Source organism: Podarcis gaigeae (assembly GCF_964106915.1).
Source record: "Podarcis gaigeae genome assembly, chromosome: 7".
In the NCBI taxonomy this organism is placed as follows: Eukaryota; Metazoa; Chordata; class Lepidosauria; order Squamata; family Lacertidae; genus Podarcis; species Podarcis gaigeae.
The window spans coordinates 64,987,767-65,005,045 of NC_139683.1; the positions used below are offsets into that span (position 1 = coordinate 64,987,767).

Below are 17,279 nucleotides of genomic sequence, written 5' to 3' on the forward strand. Positions count from 1 at the left end.
TTGGAACAGCTTTGAGAGGGTTCTGTGAAGGTGCCTATGGACCTTTTTGCTCTCCCTGCATGAACTTAGATAATCTCCTTCCAGGAGCAGAGGACATCTCTTCACACTGCTCCACTGGATCAAGTTCCAGCCACCTGCTGGAGTGAGATTGTGGGTAAAGGGAGCATAGCTGGCTGCATCCTGTTTTGTTCATTGCACATACCATCATACCACGTTAGTCCTCTAGATTTTGTAGCATTGCTTTCCTGATTGGATCACTTCCAGCTAGCATTACGCAATAATTTTTCCGCTGTAAGCTCTGTGCAGAATTGTGATTGATTTTTCCACACTTCATGGGCAGCGGGTAATAGTGATTTGTTTACGTTTACATCCCATGATGTTCTGTCTACATTGGTGGGCATATCATAGCTGTGTAGGTGGGAAAGGGGTATCATTTTAAAATAAGGTTTTATTATAAGCTATTGTAAGTTTAAGTTAAGTCTGAAGCAACTGGATTTCTTATGGACAGTGCCAATCTTGAATGTGTTGGATTTGTGACCATTACAGTGGTACCTCGGGTTAAGTACTTAATTCGTTCCGGCAGCCCTGTATAGTGAAGTTTTTTAAATGTTTATATAGAAGGAGAAGGAGAAGGAGAAGAACTACAGTGGTACCTCGGGTTAAGTACTTAATTCGTTCCAGAGGTCCGTACTTAACCTGAAACTGTTCTTAACCTGAAGCACCACTTTAGCTAATGGGGCCTCCTGCTGCTGCCACACTGCCGGAGCATGATTTCTGTTCTCATCCTGAAGCAAAGTTCTTAACCTGAAGCACTATTTCTGGGTTAGCGGAGTCTGTAACCTGAAGCGTATGTAACCCGAGGTACCACTGTATGCTCATTTGCCTTCAGTAAAGCTCTGCTGGATGAAATATTAATTGCCTCTGGTCTATTTTTTGGGAATCCTGCAGCGTGTTTTAAGGTTTTACTCTGCTAACTATACACTGGAGTTCTCCTCTGGTTCAATATTGAGTAGACTTCCATGACATGTCCCACCATACCCCCCATTCAAGCCATCTCTTGCAAAAACTGTTGTATGATTCAGTGTGGGAAGCTTGGAAAGTTTGTTACTCGCTAGACCAGTGGTGTCCAAAATTTTTTCAAAGAGGGCCAGATTTGATGAAGTGAAGGGCCATGAGGGCCGAACCAAAGTTGATGACCTTTTTTTAGGATTGAAGTTTTTGACATTGTTTTTATGATTTTACCCCAAAGTTGTTCAGCTTTTTTTAGGATTGAGGTTGTTGAACTTTTTTTAGGATTGAAGTTTGTGAGGTTTTTTAAGGATTTGACCCCAGGAAATAAACTGCCACAGGGGCCGGATTAAACCGACCGGCGGGCCGGATTAGGCCCCCAAAACGAACTTTGGACATTCCTGCGCTAGACCATGCTCGACTATCATGTGAAAAGCTTTTGGAAAGTCCCCTTTAACCTGCTCAACATTGTCCTTTGTGACTTGGCACAGTTGCTTAAGAGAACAGCCAGCTTTGCTGCAGAGCATAGGCTGCAATCTTAAAACACATTTACCAGGGAGTAAGCCTCGTTGAAAATTGAGTGAACGTGCATAGGTTTGCCTTTGTAGTGCTCTTTTTTTTTAATGACACCCTAGCTGTATAGGATCTTAGGCTATGTCAATGATAAATTCTGTAAGCAGGGACTCGCTATCATGCACATAATTACAATCTCTTGCAATTTCCCAGCAGTTTCCCCAGCTAAGCAATCACTCCTGCTGTGCAGGTTTTTTTTTGAAAGCTCTTTGTATTGGATTAAGGCCTTTAGTAGCCTTTTAGAAAATTGCTTTGATTCTGCCTGGCATCGTGGAAGGTCAATAGTCTCTTGATAAGACTATATCCCCCTTGGGGAATGGGGATAGCGGGTTTTTTGTGTGTTAAATGTTCTCTTCAGGGAGAGGTCACCATCCTGCTGTTAGGTCCCTGGTAGAAGTGCCTTCTAAAAACCAAGGATGTCTTTATTTATTAATTAGGGATTAACTGCCAAATAGAAGCTTGTTGTGTTATATGGAGATAAACCGAATTATTTTAAAGCCATTACTAGAGTGCCTAATGAGGTAAATAAGGCTAACTGCCCAGAATTATAATGAAGTGGCCTGAGAGCCAGGATAATAAAGAACACGTGTCTGTGATATAGTTGAAAAGGGGAATGCTTTTAATCTTGCCAAGAATACAATTTTTAGAACGTGGGGTTGTTGTTTTTTTTTTACGGTTTCACTTGCTACTAATCAATGCACTTTTATAGTTCTGACATTCTCCATGCATTCATTTTGGGAAAATTTTGATGGGACAGAGATTCTTTGCGTTCTTGCTGTAGTATTTAGAAGGCCGAATGTTGAACGGAAATACTTAAAGCAATGGTGTCTCTCCTGCTTCCCTCACCCGATTCAGTCAGTGTTTTAATCCAGATTACAAGCAAATACACCATTGCTTGTAAAATTTGGTGACGAGACAGGGCTCAGCGCAGAAGCAACCTTGGCACATGAGTCAAGGATTGGGAACCCCTAGAGCTCTAGATGATGTCAGATTCCAACTCCCATCAACCCCAACCAGCGTGGACCAGTGGCCATGGATAGTGGGAATTCTAGGGGGCCACAGATTCCTCATGTGTGAAACGTGAGTGGGGCAGCTTAGGAGGAAGAAGAACCCTTGTCTTCTCTCTTGTTTTCATTCACTGGCCTGAAAGCAAAACAGAAACTCCAGCTGGACTGCTTATTTTTTGGAGGGGTCTGTATGGAATTCCTACTTGAACGACATCCCTTTCATATACGTTTTGCTCCTTTTTGCTAGTGTCCCAACAAAATCCATGAGTTAACGTTTACACAGAAGATTGGCTTACGTACCGGTAATCTTGTCCAAAGGTTAATTGGACAGCAGGTTTCACCATGATTTTCCATGCAGCTTTTTTTGTACTTATTAACTGGTCTTGTATTTGAAGGCTTTTGAACACTTGACGAGTAAGTAACTTAAGTGTTGATTTTACGATCCACTGAAGATTTGAATGCAAGAACTGAATTGATTTTATTTCCTTTTTCTCTCCCTCCACCCCCAGCAGTCCAGTGTATGGCCTTCATTTCCCTGTGCTACAATTACACACTACTAAATCTACCATGAAGTTCAGCCAGGAAGACTTTGAAAAGGCCAGAGAGCAGCTGAAGCTTTTGAAGACGGATCCTGGCAACCAAGTCAAACTGAATATTTATGCATTGTTTAAACAGGTAGCTCTGTCCATTTTCAGTCTGTAAAATGAAAATAGCTGCATTGGAGAAATGATTGTTGGAACAGTTTGGCTAAGCCAGTCTGCAGTTTCAAGTGAGGGGTTGCTTAAAAATGCACAGTCCATTGCACAAAGTGTGCTTTTCTTTAAAAAAACTGCTAGTTTATCAAGCTGAAGCAAGCTTTTCCTAGTTGTTCTCTTGAGTTTTTCTTAAACCTCGTTTCCACCTCTGGACTCTACAAGCATATGTGACAAGAGAACTCATTCATTTGGTGCTGCTTCCTCGCACAGGAAAAGTCCCACAGTTGTTGGAAATGATAGTATATTAATGTGTTAGTTGTATATATTTAGTTATGGGGGAGGAGTCTCTGGAATTCTCATTATGAACCCCTGTTGACATCTTTGGATCTGGTCACCTCATGTTATGAGGCAGAGTAATTCAACAGCCAGGGAGAGAGGCCTTTTCTTGTACTTTCCCTATGAACCCCCTATGGAAGTCACAACTATATCCATTTTGGCCTTCCAAAGGACTGTGAGACCTGCATATATTTCAGTTGACTTTTAAGAGGCTTTGATGAGGCTGTGCTCCGAACTGTATGAAAGAGCAGAGAAATCTTATTGCAGTAGTGGGTGTATCAAGTGGAATTAAGACTCCAGAAATTTGTTGCGTGCCTTTTGTTGATTTCATCAGAATGTTTAGAATAGACATCTTCAGGGTGGATTGGATTTAAATCACCAGTCAGTAAGACTCATTCTTGCTGGTATAATCTTAAAATTTAAAACCAGATGAAGGTTTCATTTTTCGAATATTATTATTTTGGAATAATAAATTTTCAGAGTAGTTTTTGCAGTTATATCAATAATTACTGATTTGGTTATACTATTAGAAATACATAGACAGATAATTATGAAATTATTGTGAGGTTTAGTCAGTTAACTGTTTATATTTGGACAGCTTTTCTGCTGTGCTTTATTGGAAGGAAAAAATAATCATTAGCAACAATTTAAACAATTTGTTTAACTAAAACAATAACATTATAGCACATGTATCCAGGTTTGTTACCTAATGTGGTTAAACTTTTTTTTTTTTAAAAAAAAAAACTTAGACTGAGTTTTAGCACACATGAAAAACTTAAAACAAATCCTCATTTCCTGATGAATAGCCTTTGGACTATAATGTAACTTAAATAGAAAACTACCTTTAGAAACATTTTTCCTCCAAAAGCATTTTATTTTAAAAATCCAGTGTAAGTCAAAAAAATCCGTTTAAATTTTTAAAAATCTGATTTTTTAAATAAAAATAATAATTGATTTTTATCCAGTCTGGATGTCTTAAAATGCACTGTTTTTCATAATAATTTTGAAACATACTTGCTATTCAAGTATCGATTAGCAGAGTTTATAACGACCACATTTGTGTGTAGCACTAAACTATACTGTGGTACTGTGTGGGCCTGTCTAAGCCCAAATGAAGCATTGAGCTCACATGTCCTCTTTCTTCTGCTTCTCCTGCGTGGCCAAGAGAAGGACATCGGGAGAGCTCGGTTTCACTTAAAAATAATCCCTTGCTTAACGTTAGATTCAAACCAGGGAGCAACAAACTCTGGTAAGTTTCAGAACAAGCCAGCTTCAAACGATGGGTTATGAAGCTGTCTGTGAAACATCAAAAATTGTTTTGAACCAGAATTGGTTGGTATGCAACAGTAAGATGAGATTTATTAAAAATACAGTCATACCTTGGGTTGAAGTTCCTTCAGGTTGAGCGCTTCCGAGTTGCGCTCCGCGGCGACACGGAAGTAATGGAACGCGTTACTTCCTGGTTTTGCCGCTCGCACATGTGCAGATGGTCAAAATGACGTCACGTGGAAGCAGCGAATTGCGATCCGCAGATGCGCAGTCGTGGGTTGCGTCCGCTTCAGGATGCGAACGGGGCTCCGGAATGGATCCTGTTCGCATCCTGAGGTACCACTGTAAAATGAAACTGCTGGAATCATTGGCCTGGCTTCATGGGAGTAAGGGAGCACATCAGTCCAACATTTTGCTTGTACTCAGTCAGGCTAGTCTGCTATGATTTAGCATTATGAGTGAGCCAACCCATTGAATCCATGTGGGTGATTCTATTCTTTTTCACTGGCTAATCAGCGTAAACTTACTTGAATGCTTAGATTTTCTTTCTTTCCTATTCACATAGGCTACTGAGGGCCCCTGCAAAGCTCCCAAACCAGGGATGCTAGACTTTGTCAAAAAGGCCAAATGGGATGCATGGCAATCACTTGGTAATTTGCCACAGGTGAGTAATATGCTACGAAGGGCCAATTTATTTTATTCAGCCTTTGTTTTATTTGTAAACCATCTTTCAAAATTAAAAGTTCTTCCCAGGGCAGTTCACATAATATATATCAAATAGGTTCGTGCACTGTCCACCCACCTCCCCAACTCCAGGGAACATCCCGGGCAGAATCAGTTTTGCGTGGGGCTAATGTTTTATTAGGGATTTTCATGGGAGAAGAATGAAATCCTGTGTCTCCTTCCTACCTCCCTCTCATCTGAAAGCAGGAGGGTTCAATCCTGTGGGGTGCTGCTTCTTGCCTGCACCTTCCCTGTGGAGAGCATGCTGGTGAAGCCTCTCCAGGCTTCCAAGGTAGCCGCCTAAAGGCGACTAAACACACCTTGAACGGCACCTTGTTTTAGAGGGGGAGAACAAGAAAAAAAATTCTCCCCCTCTCTGCGCAGCGCCTCCTGCCACTTCGCTAAAGGGGTGCTGGGCAGAGAGAGGGAGATTTTTTTCCTCTTGTTCTTCCCCTCTAAAACAAGGTGCGTCCTATAGAGCGAAAAATCCGGTAATTATTATTTGGTGATGTTTTGAGAGTTAATTTTATTGTGTGCTATTATGTTCTAATAGATTTTTGAATGTTTAACTTGATATAAGTTGTTATATTTTAAAGTTATGTTTTATTATGACTTTCTGTATTACAGTGGTGCCCCGCAAGACGAATGCCTCGCGGGGCACCGCTAGACGAAAGGGTTTTCCGTTATTCAACGCTCCGCAAGACGAATTTCCCTATGGGCTTGCTTCGCAAGACGAAAACGTCTTGCGAGTCTTGCGATTTTTTCCGCTTTCTTCCCCCTTTTTCTAAGCCGCTAATAGCCGCTAATAGCGCTAATCTACTAAGCCGCTAATAGGGTTGCTTCACAAGCCGAAAAAACCGCTAGACGAAGAGACTTGCGGAACAGATTCTTTTCGTCTTGCGAGGCACCACTGTATTATAAGGTGCGTGTTCCTCATTGTATATTTTGTTGCTTGTAGACTGCCTTGTGTTTAGCAATAAAGAAAGGCAGTACAAAAATTAAAAGTGAAATGAAACTAAGTATCTCATTAAAAAAATACTTTGAAGCTAGAATCCTTTACCTTGATGCTATTTGCACTCTATTCACGATTTTGTATCTGGACCCTAGCTATATGTAATCCGTCACCTGTTTTATTATACTTGGAGTGGGCTTCTCGTTCCAGGACAGCGCAAGACAGAAATACATTGAACTTGTATCCAGTTTGGTGGCTGCAGAATCTTCTCAGGTTGAAGTGACTCCTCCTGGCAGCAAGGCTGCCTATGAAACACTAGAGGTTTCTACTAAAGACAACATCACAAAGATTGTGTTAAACCGCCCCAAGGTGAAAAATGCTATCAGTAAAAAGGTAAGCTGGTTCATTGTACAGGTCACAAATCATTGGCTAACAAAGAAAGTGAGATGGAAATTTAAAAAGAGAGAAAGATGCAGCAGAACTTTTAAGAACTGAAAAGTAGAGGACAGATTACCTTCCCTTGTACTACCTGCTGCACTATCAATTTTATGTTTTCTTCCCTCCATGTTTTGCTCTCACTTTTTTCTTTCTGGGTGCTCTCTGTAATCTTTCATTATATATATATATATATATATATATATATATATATATATATATATAACTTTATAATTATATATAAAAAATAATTATTACTTTATACTTAGAACATGTTAAAGCAGTATATAAGAATTTAAAACCTCAGAATACAATGAAACAATGTACAAATTGACTTTTGCAGTTTGTATACGTTAATAATGTGCAATCCTCTTGAGAAGGCTTCTCTAAAATAAAGGGTCTTCAGTAAGCCTCAAAATTAATGTCCATGGGAAGGGCAGTAGCTGGAATATGGGAGGTAGGGATGGGATGGGGGAGAAATTCATTTTGGGCACATTAGAGGCAAACCTGCCTAATTTCTAAAATGATACAAGAATGGAAACACAGCCATCCTCTGAATTTTGCAATGTAGTTCGCCCACCAAGTAATGTGTACAAAAATTAGGGTATACTAAGGTAAAATAAATGGAACGCGGGTGGTGCTGTGGGTTAAACCACAGAGTCTAGGATTTGCCGATCAGAAGCTCGACGGTTCGAATCCCCGCGACGGAGTGAGCTCCCGTTGCTCGGTCCCTGCTCCTACCAACCTAGCAGTTCGAAAGCATGTCAGAGTGCAAGTAGATTAATAGGTCCTGCTCCGGTGGGAAGGTAAACGGCATTTCCGTGCGCTGCTCTGGTTCGCCAGAAGCGGCTTAGTCATGCTGGCCACATGACTCGGAAGCTGTACGCCGGCTCCCTCGGCCAGTAAAGCGAGATGAGCGTTGCAACCCCAGAGTCGGCCACAACTGGACCTAATGGTCAGGGGTCCCTTTACCTTTACCTTTAGGGTAAAATAAACTGTGTGTTTGCTCACCTCTATGCAAATCACTGGCTGATGGTGGTAGGGAAATGCATTTAAAACATTTGGATGGCTTCTCTGCTCATCCACAAGCTCACATCTCTTGGTCCTTCCTTTCATATAAGCAAAATGTTAAGCATGTATATATTTGCAGGATTAAAACAAAAAAGAGCACAATCCAGTAGCCTGCTTAGGGGCTTCCCTTTCTTATTAGTTATAAATACTCTGCATGCCCAGGGCAATTCTTTTTGCAAGAGGAGAGAAAAAAAGGAGTTCCTGTATTGTCCAAGCTCTGGATTCAGCCGAGACTATGCAGATGTAGTAGAATCTTAGGCAACCTTCCCAAACCCGGTGCTCCACCCAAATGTTTTTAACTGCAATTTCCATCCCTGACCATTGGGCATGCTTGCTGGAGCTGATGGGAGCTGGAGCCTAAATCATCTTGAGAAAGGCTGGTCTTAGATCCAGCTAGCTACCCCCAAATTTCTCAAACTTCCCGTAACATCAAATGGTACTTGTTCTTCCTTTCTCATTCTGTGCAGATGTACGATGAAATTGTTGAAGCACTTGAGGAAGCAGCAAAGGATGACTCTGTAATTACGGTTTTCACAGGTACCACCCTTCGTTGTATTCTCTATCAAGTTTGTTTTTCTTTCAAAATCCCAGTATGCAAATAATAATAATAATAATAATAATAATAATAAACAATTTATTTATACCCCGCCCATCTGACTGGGTTTCCCCAGCCACTCTGGGCAGCTCCCAACAGAATATTAAAAACATGATAAAACATCAAACATAAAAAAAAAACTTCCCTAAACAGGGCTGCCTTCAGATTTCTTCTAAAAGTCAGCTAGCTGTTTATTTCCTTGACATCTGATGGGAGGGCGTTCCACAGGGCGGGCGCCACTACCGAGAAGGCCCTCTGCCTGGTCCTTTTCCTTGTGCGCTGTGCCTACGGAGGACAACAAGGAACTGGTACAAATCTGAAGGTGACAAAGTCTCCCAGAAGGAATGAGACGAAGCAGTGAATCCCCAGTAGCAGGAAGGACAAGCAAGTGGTGCAGGTCCCCTTGCCCAACTCATCTAAATGTATATGGCAAAACACACACACACACCAGTTTCTATCCTCCAAATCGTGTCTTCTCATGACCTTTCCAATGTATTAATGTCTGAGATGGGGGATATTGTTTTCATATGGCTTAACTGAAGTGTGTGTGCTCCCAGAGAGGAAATCCTGGTGCATTTTCTCCTCCCTGATGACTATTGAGCTGGGTTGTGTTGAGCTAAGGCGTGGTTTCGCTTCGTGTGTTCTCGGAACCCAGGCTCAAGATTAGCTCCTCCAGACAAACCCTGAGCTGCAGCCTGGATAGCTCAATTGGTTAGAGCGTGGCGCTGACAACAGCAAGGTTGCAGGTTCAATGCCTGTTTGGGACAGCTGCATGGTCCTGTATTGCAGGGGTTTGGACTAGATGATCCTCCGGGTCCCTTCCAACTCTTCGAGTCTATGATTCTTTGAAATGATAGGGCTAAACTTGGTTGCAGATGGTGGTTAGTCTGGAGCGAGTTTGGGGCTCAGCGAGTCTCTGCAGCAAAACCGCCAAGGGGAAGCAAAACAGTTGGGTTCTCCTCTCTAGTAGCCCACACATTTGATTTTTCTTTCTTCTGTACCTGTGTAAAATCACATTTGCTCTACAGATGATAGCGATGTCAAGGAGAGAATCCTAAAAACAACCAGCTCTGATCCAGCAGAAGGGGAGTGAGGTGTTTACCACCAATTTCCCCTTCCCCTTACAGGTCCCACTGTCCCCTCCCCTGCTCCCCAGAGCAATGTTTCTGAAGGCAGAGGAGGGGAATTGGTGAAAATGTGCTCCGCTCCATTTACCAGCAGAAGCCTCCAATAGATGGCAGCCCCATTATTTTCAGAGACCATATAATTAAGTAGAGTAAGGACGCGGGTGGCGCTGCGGGTTAAACCACAGAGCCTAGGACTTGCCGATCGGAAGGTCGCGGTTCGAATCCCCGCGACGGGGTGAGCTCCTGTTGCTCGGTCCCTGCTCCTGCCAACCTAGCAGTTCGAAAGCACGTCAAAGTGCAAGTAGATAAATAGGTACCGCTCCGGCAGGAAGGTAAACGGCAATTCCGTGCGCTGCTCTGGTTTGCCAGAAGCGGCTTAGTCATGCTGGCCACATGACCTGGAAGCTGTACGCCAGCTCCCTCGGCCAAAAAAGCGAGATGAGCGCCGCAACCCCAGAGTCGGTCAGGACTGGACCTAATGGTCAGGGGTCCCTTTTCCTTTACCTTTATAATCAAGTAGAAACACTGCAACCGGAAGGTTCTTAATTGGTTAAATACTTGTTAAGCTTTTGAGCCAGTTTGAAGTAACTGAAAGCTCAATTCAGCCGAACATGGAATTTTAATGTTCTATTGACTTTCCTGGAGTAGTTAAACATGCACTCACTATCTTCCATTTGAAATCAGAGAGGCATAAAAAAATCCTAAATGTTTTATTGTGCCCATAACAAGCTAAATATTTAAATTGAGAACGTTCATTCGTAAACATCGTCTGGCTATTTTCCATTTGTGTTTATTTCACACGCTCAGAAGTCCTGATGTGTGTGCTTGTTTACAGGTAATGGAGATTACTACTGTAGTGGAAATGACCTGAACAACTTTACTAACCTCCCAGCAAATGGATTAGAGGAGATGGCAAAGAATTCTGCAGAAATGCTCAAGTATGACTTGTTTTGCATTGTGTTGAAATACATACCAGACGTGCAGAATGTGTGGTGGGAGAGGGACACCACATTTTAACACATTTTGAAAAAAAGAGAAAACTGAAATGTGTAGCCTGGTCTTGTTTACTTAGAAGCAAATCCCTCTTGAGTTCAGTGGGGTTGCCCCTAAGTAACCATGCAAAGGATTGCACCTTTTGATAAATTCTCAGCATTAGAGGCAGTGGCTTCTTTCACAGGAGCTCAACTGATGTGTGTATTTTGTGTGGAACATAAATTGTGCAGCCCAAGAAAACGCAAGTTATGGGAGAGTTTGTATCTATTCCCTTTGTAAGTTAACAAGTGGAAGGTTTTTGTCTTACACATTATGAATAACAATGCAGTTGAGAAGGACCTGATACATATATGTAAAAACATTTATAAACATACCGACCCTGTATTACTTACCTATGATTATTTCCATATCCAATTTGAAAATTAATGCATGTATAATATATAAATTTAATAAAATACATAAATTTTAAGACTAGTTGACAATTTCAAGTGGAACAACTAAATTAAACAAAGGATCCTATAAAATTCAGCTAATATCATGGATGGTGTTCTTGAATTTTGTTTCTATAGAGCCTCCCAAATCTTGCATTTTGGGTGAAGCTGGTCACAGAGATTAGCACCATCACAAGTGACAGGGTATAGTGCTGGATTCTAAATTATGCCTTCTTTCTGTATTTGTAGGGGAGACTGAGCAAATGGTGTTGAAGGCTTTTGTTACAACTAGTTGATGAGGGCCCATTTCGTTGCTGTGAATGGATGAAAGGATGCTTCCTCAATTAGTTTGCAGGGCTAGTACTGTCATACCTCTTGTTACATTCGGTTCAGGTTACGTTCTTTCAGGACACGTCCCGCGGCGACCCAGAAGTAATGAAACTGGTTACTTCCAGGTTTCGCCGCATGCGCAGAAGCGGCAAATCGTGACCCACAGACGCAGGTTGCATTCTGCTCAGGTTGCGAACGGGTCTCCAGAATGGATATGAAAGCTCTGTTTGCTGTCACTTGAGAGAAACACACCCATCCTGTACAGACCTTTAAAAGATCAGCCTGACTCTGGAAGGTTTTGACTTGGACTGCCAGCTAAAACCAAGCAGAACCCCCTACATCAAGAAGTATCTCTTATATGAAGTACTTCCTGTTTGCCCTGTTATCAGGGATTGACCCCAATATCTAGAAGCACCCTGAAAGCAATGTGAACCTCTGGCTGCAGTACAGGAGAATGCAAACCTCCCATTAAAGTATTTAATTGCTCTGGTGCAGTCAGTTTTGAGTTCACAGATACCAGCTTTGCACTGACCGAGAGGGTACAATATCTATCTTTAAAAAACCCCCAAAACAAACCACCAGTAGCATCTTCATTATACTGTGGAATCTTTCAAGTTCAAGAGACTGACATTATCTGCTTTCATTTATGTGCCACTTAACACACCACCTTTTCATGGTTTTACAGCCCAATGTGTCTGCTGTACTTTGAAATAATGATGTCAAACAAAGGAAAAAACCCTGAAGAAATTAACCCTCCTTTCCCAGGGCCCTTTAGAGAGGGTCTGGAAAGTGGGTGCATCATTATCGTGATTCGCTGTGAGGGATCGCAGCATGATGAAAATCAATCATTGGGAGGAGAAGTGGTTTTGCCTTTAGGCTGCAAGTAAACGCAGTGGTGCTGTGGGTTAAACTACAGAGCCTAGGACTTGCTGATCAGAAGGTCGGTGGTTCGAATCCCCGCAACGGGGTGAGCTCCTATTGCTCAGTCCCTGCTCCTGCCAACCTAGCAGTTTGAAAGTACGTCAAAGTGCAAGTAGATAAATAGGTATTGCTCTGGCGGGAAGGTAAACGGCGTTTCTGTGCACTGCTCTGCTTCACCAAAAGCGGCTTAGTCATGCTGGCCACATGACCGGGAAGCTGTACGCCGGCTCCCTCAGCCAATAAAGCGAGATGAGCGCCGCAACCCCAGAGTCGGCCACGACTGGACCTAATGGTCAGGGGTCGCTTTACCTTTACCTAAAACACAAAATGGCTGAGATGTATCATTGGGCAATAGCTGACATGTGTGTTGTGATGTGGGGAAATTGCTGACACTGTGTGGAAGACTGTTCCACTATCTACAGTCATTCTATTCTGTTCCTTTCTCTTTCCAGAGACTTTGTCGACCATTTCATTGATTTTCCTAAGCCATTAATTGCTGTGGTGAATGGGCCAGCTGTGGGTATTGCTGTAACTCTCCTTGGGCTGTTTGACATTGTGTATGCTACTGACAGGGTAAGTTTTCTGCATCAATGTCTGACCCCCCCCTCCCCCACTCCCAATCCAGTATTGAGCTCTCATAGAAATTGAAGTTATTTAGAGTAAAAAATTCTTTATTCAGTTTGTGCACTGAGTTTCCTTCCAAATGGAGACTTGAGACAGCTGACAGCATCATAAAATGTTTGACTCAGTATAAAAAAGGGAAATACAAAGAGACTTTCTGCCTTCACATCAGTAAAAAAATGTGCTGGCTCAGCTTTCCTGCCTGTTGGTACGAGCTGTGACCATTTAGAAATACTGCCTGAAAGAGGCTTCCGGAACTTGCTGCCCTCCCTGAGTTCATCTGAACGCCAATAGCTAAGCTGGAATTTGGTAGAGAGAGCAAAGCTTCCCTGGTTCTCTTTGCCCTTATTTTCTCCTGGCATCTCAGTTTCAGATGGGACATGAGCTGCGGGTAGAAAATGTGGTGTGCAATGTTTTCCTACGTTGGTCCAATTAGAAATGCAGAATTATAGTGCTTCTGCACTGATATACTCTCTGTCTAGTTATCACCTGCTTGGTCTACAGCAAATTCATTCTACGTGGGGCTACCTTTGAAGGTGACCTGGAAACTACAACTAATCCAGAATGTGGCAGCTGGACTGGTGACTGGGAGTGGCCGCTGAGACCATATAACACCGGTCCTGAAAGACCTACATTGGCTCCCAGTGCGTTTCCGAGCACAATTCAAAGTGTGGGTGCTGATCTTGAAAGCCCTAAACGGTCTTGGCCCAAGTATACCTGAAGGAGCGTCTCCATCCCCATCATTCTGCCCAGACATTGAGGTCCAGCTCCAAGGGCCTTCTGGCGGTTCCCTCCCTGCAAGGTTACAGGGAGTCAGGCAGAGGGCCTTCTCGGTAGTGGCGCCTACTCTGTGGAACACCCTCCCTTCAGATGTCAAGGAAATAAACAACTATCTGACTTTTAGAAGACATCTGAAGGCAGCCCTATTTAGGGAAATTTTTAATATTTGATGTTTTATTGTGTTTTTAATATTCTGTTGGGAGCTGCCCGGAGTGGCTGGGGAAACCCAGTCAGATGGGTAGGGTGTGTGTGTGTGTGTGTGTATGTGTGTGTGATGATGATGATGATGATGATGATGATTATGGCTCCCTCTCTCATTCTGTTCTCTGTTCCATTATGTTTGAGAGCATACAATGCTTTCTGTACAAGTAAGCTATCGGATTTATAAACATCAGTACTGTGGATGATTCAGGTCCAAAACATGTATTGTTGCTGTGTCATTTATACAAAGAACTGTGAACTTCAGCGTGTCAAGCACATGTCCAAAGCCACTTGTGGTCTCATTCTGGATGACAGCTGTAATTGGGTCGCCGATCAATTGTGTCTCAGAAGTCAAAGGCAGGCTCCATTATTCCTTCTGCATAGCATGCAAACCATGGAAAGGTTGACTTTTGTAGCTAGGGCTGCACATATTATTATCTAACCACGTATAGCAAGCCTCATGCAATTTAAAAGGGATGTTGACAAGCTGGAATGTGTGCAGAGGAGGGCAACCAAGATGACCAAGGGTCTGGAAGCCAGAGCGTGATGAGGGAGTTGAGTATGTTTAGCCTGGAAAATAGGAGGCTGAGAGGAGATATGATAGCCATCATCAAATATCTCAAGGGCTGTCACATGGAAGAGGGAGCAAGCTTGCTTTCTCCTGCTCTGGAGGCTAGGACCTGAACCAACAGCTTCAAGTTACAAGAAAGGAGATTCCGACTAAACATCAACAAGAACTTTCTACAGTAAGAACTGTTTGACAGTGCAATGGACTCCCATAGGAGGTTGTGGACTCTCCTTCCTTGGAGATGTTTAAGCAGAGGGTGCATGGCCATCTGTCATGGATGCTTTACTTGAAATTCCTGCATTGCTGGGGGTTGGACTAGATGACCCTCAAGACCTCTTCCAACTCTGCAATTCTGTTATTCTAATTCAGGATTTAAAAGGACAGCTAGATATTGTATGCTATTTGAAAGTGACAGGATTCTAAAGCAAGAGTCTTTTTCCTTCACAGGCGACATTTCACACCCCCTTTAGCAAGCTGGGCCAGAGTCCGGAAGGATGTTCCTCATACACGTTTCCAAAAATTATGGGCGCATCCAAGGTAAGAGAGATAATTTTTTGTCTTTTTGAGGGTTGTTTTGAGAGAAGTGCCTTTTGCGCTTCGCTCAGGTAGCCAATGAGACCTATTCAAGGAGTTAAACAACTTGTGCGGGGGCTGAAAAGCCACACACGCTGTCGCCACCAGCCTCATCTCTGGGGCTGAGCACACTTGCGAGCCTCCTGCACCCCTTCCCACTGAACACACAAAGGTTAGGAATACAGGTGACAAGAGGACAAGACCTGCCAAGGAAAACAAAGAACTTATTTATGTATGCTACAACAGCGGCAAGAGTCATGATATCACAAGGATGGAAGAATGAGGAAACCCCGACAAAAGAACAGTGGCAAGAGAAATTGATGAACTACAGTGGTACCTCAGGTTAAGTACTTAATTCGTTCCGGAGGTCCGTTCTTAACCTGAAACTGTTCTTAACGTGAAGCACCACTTTAGCTAATGGGGTCTCCTGCTGCCCCTGCGCCGCCAGAGCACGATTTCTGTTCTCATCCTGAAGCAAAGTTCTTAACCTGAGGTACCATTTCTGGGTTAGCTGAGTCTGTAACCTGAAGCATGTGTAACCTGAAGCGTATGTAACCCGAGGTACCACTGTATGCAGAACTTGCAAAACTGACATGCAAATTGCGAGATAAGGACAACTGTGACTTTAAAGAAGAATGGGAACTTTTTACAAATTATTTAAAAAGACAACAAAATGAACTGGACTCCTGGACAGGTTTTGAATAAACATAAACAAATTTATTGAGGGTTAATACAGTGGATAGATAATATAAGGATGTATACAATTTTACAATATGCAGAGAACAATGTGAGTTGAGAAATCAGAGAGAGGAGTTGAGGGAAGTCTTGGTGGGGAGGGGGGGAGGGTTTGTTGGGGAAGTGGGAGGGGGGAAAAGGGAAAATAATGATTTGTTTTGATAATTTGTTATGTTGAAATTGTTAATAATTTTTTAAAAAAAGGAATAGAGGTGACAGGGGCATTGCATACCCCCCTGTGGCCTTTCCATGATTTGTTTAACTCTAGTTTTAATAATGCTTTTTGCAAGTTGCTCCCCAGCAAATTCCTTCGCTCACAGCTGCTCCTGGAGCAGCTGAAAAGGAGCTTTTCGACAGTCTCCCTCAGCAGGTTGGGGACTCTCCATCCTTGGAGGTTTTTAAGCAGAGGTTGGATGGCCATCTGTCATGGATGCTTTAGATGAGATTCCTGCACTGCAGAGGGTTGGACTAGATGAGCCTTGGGGTCCCTTCCATGATTTTATGAAAAATAATAGTAGTGCCAGACCATTGATCATGCTAGCCCAGAATTGACTGGCAGCAGCTGACTGGAGAGTCTCAGGTGAGCTCTTTCCCTTTCAGGATGTGTTATTCCCATCACCCAAACGCCTCCATTTAGGAACGTTTCAGCTCCTGAATGCCAAAAACCTAGAAGTAAACGCTCCGGTTTTCGGATGTTTTTTGCAAGCCGAACATCCGACACGGCTTCCGCTTGAGTGCAGGAAGCTCCGGCAACCAATCGGAAGCCACGCCTCGGTTGTCAAACATTTTGGAAGCCGAACGGGCTTCCGGAATGGTTTACATTCGACAATCGAGGTTTGACTGTATTACTGGAAGTGGCAGGGACTGAGCTTGGGATCCAGTGCATGTACTCTAAAGGTAAAGGTAAAGGGACCCCTGACCATTAGGTCCAGTCGTGGCCGACTCTCGAGTTGCGGCGCTCATCTTGCTTTATTGGCTGAGGGAGCCGGCGTACAGCTTCGGGGTCATGTGGCCAGCATGACTAAGCCGCTTCTGGCGAACCAGAGCAGCGCACAGAAACGCCGTTTACCTTCCCACCAGAGCGATCCCTATTTATCAACTTGCACTTTGACGTGCTTTCGAACTGCTAGGTTGGCAGGAGCAGGGACAGAGCAACAGGAGCTCACCCTATTGCGGGGATTCGAACTGCTGACCTTCTGATCAGCAAGTCCTAGGCTCTGTGGTTTAACCCACAGCGCCACCCGCGTCCCACTGCATGTACTCTACCAGTGCACTATTGTCCCCCCTCCATGTGGTTAACAAAGCACAAAGGTTAACAGACAGCAGCGAAAGAAC

General features: G+C 43.2%; 2 protein-coding genes across 7 annotated transcripts in view; one reads left to right on the forward strand and one right to left on the reverse strand.

Annotated features, from left to right (window-relative positions):
* Nucleotides 1–17,279, forward strand: part of LOC310848358 (enoyl-CoA delta isomerase 2-like) — a 35,155-nt gene that overhangs the window by 13,884 nt on the left and 3,992 nt on the right. For 3 of the 6 annotated variants that reach the window (XM_083747378.1, XM_083747377.1, XM_083747375.1), the window contains exons 2-8: nt 3,098–3,263; nt 5,454–5,552; nt 6,774–6,956; nt 8,537–8,606; nt 10,627–10,729; nt 12,919–13,039; nt 15,084–15,173. In XM_083747378.1, the coding sequence (XP_083603504.1) occupies nt 3,156–3,263; nt 5,454–5,552; nt 6,774–6,956; nt 8,537–8,606; nt 10,627–10,729; nt 12,919–13,039; nt 15,084–15,173 (774 nt within the window). In that variant the 5' untranslated portion in view covers nt 3,098–3,155. The remainder of the gene's footprint in view (nt 1–3,097; nt 3,264–5,453; nt 5,553–6,773; nt 6,957–8,536; nt 8,607–10,626; nt 10,730–12,918; nt 13,040–15,083; nt 15,174–17,279) is intronic. The other 3 variants (XM_083747379.1, XM_083747380.1, XM_083747376.1) reach the window with 1 other exon arrangement.
* The window catches only part of LOC310848390 (testis expressed protein 56-like), a 30,631-nt gene that overhangs the window by 1,808 nt on the left and 11,544 nt on the right, over nt 1–17,279 (reverse strand). The window lies entirely within an intron of this gene.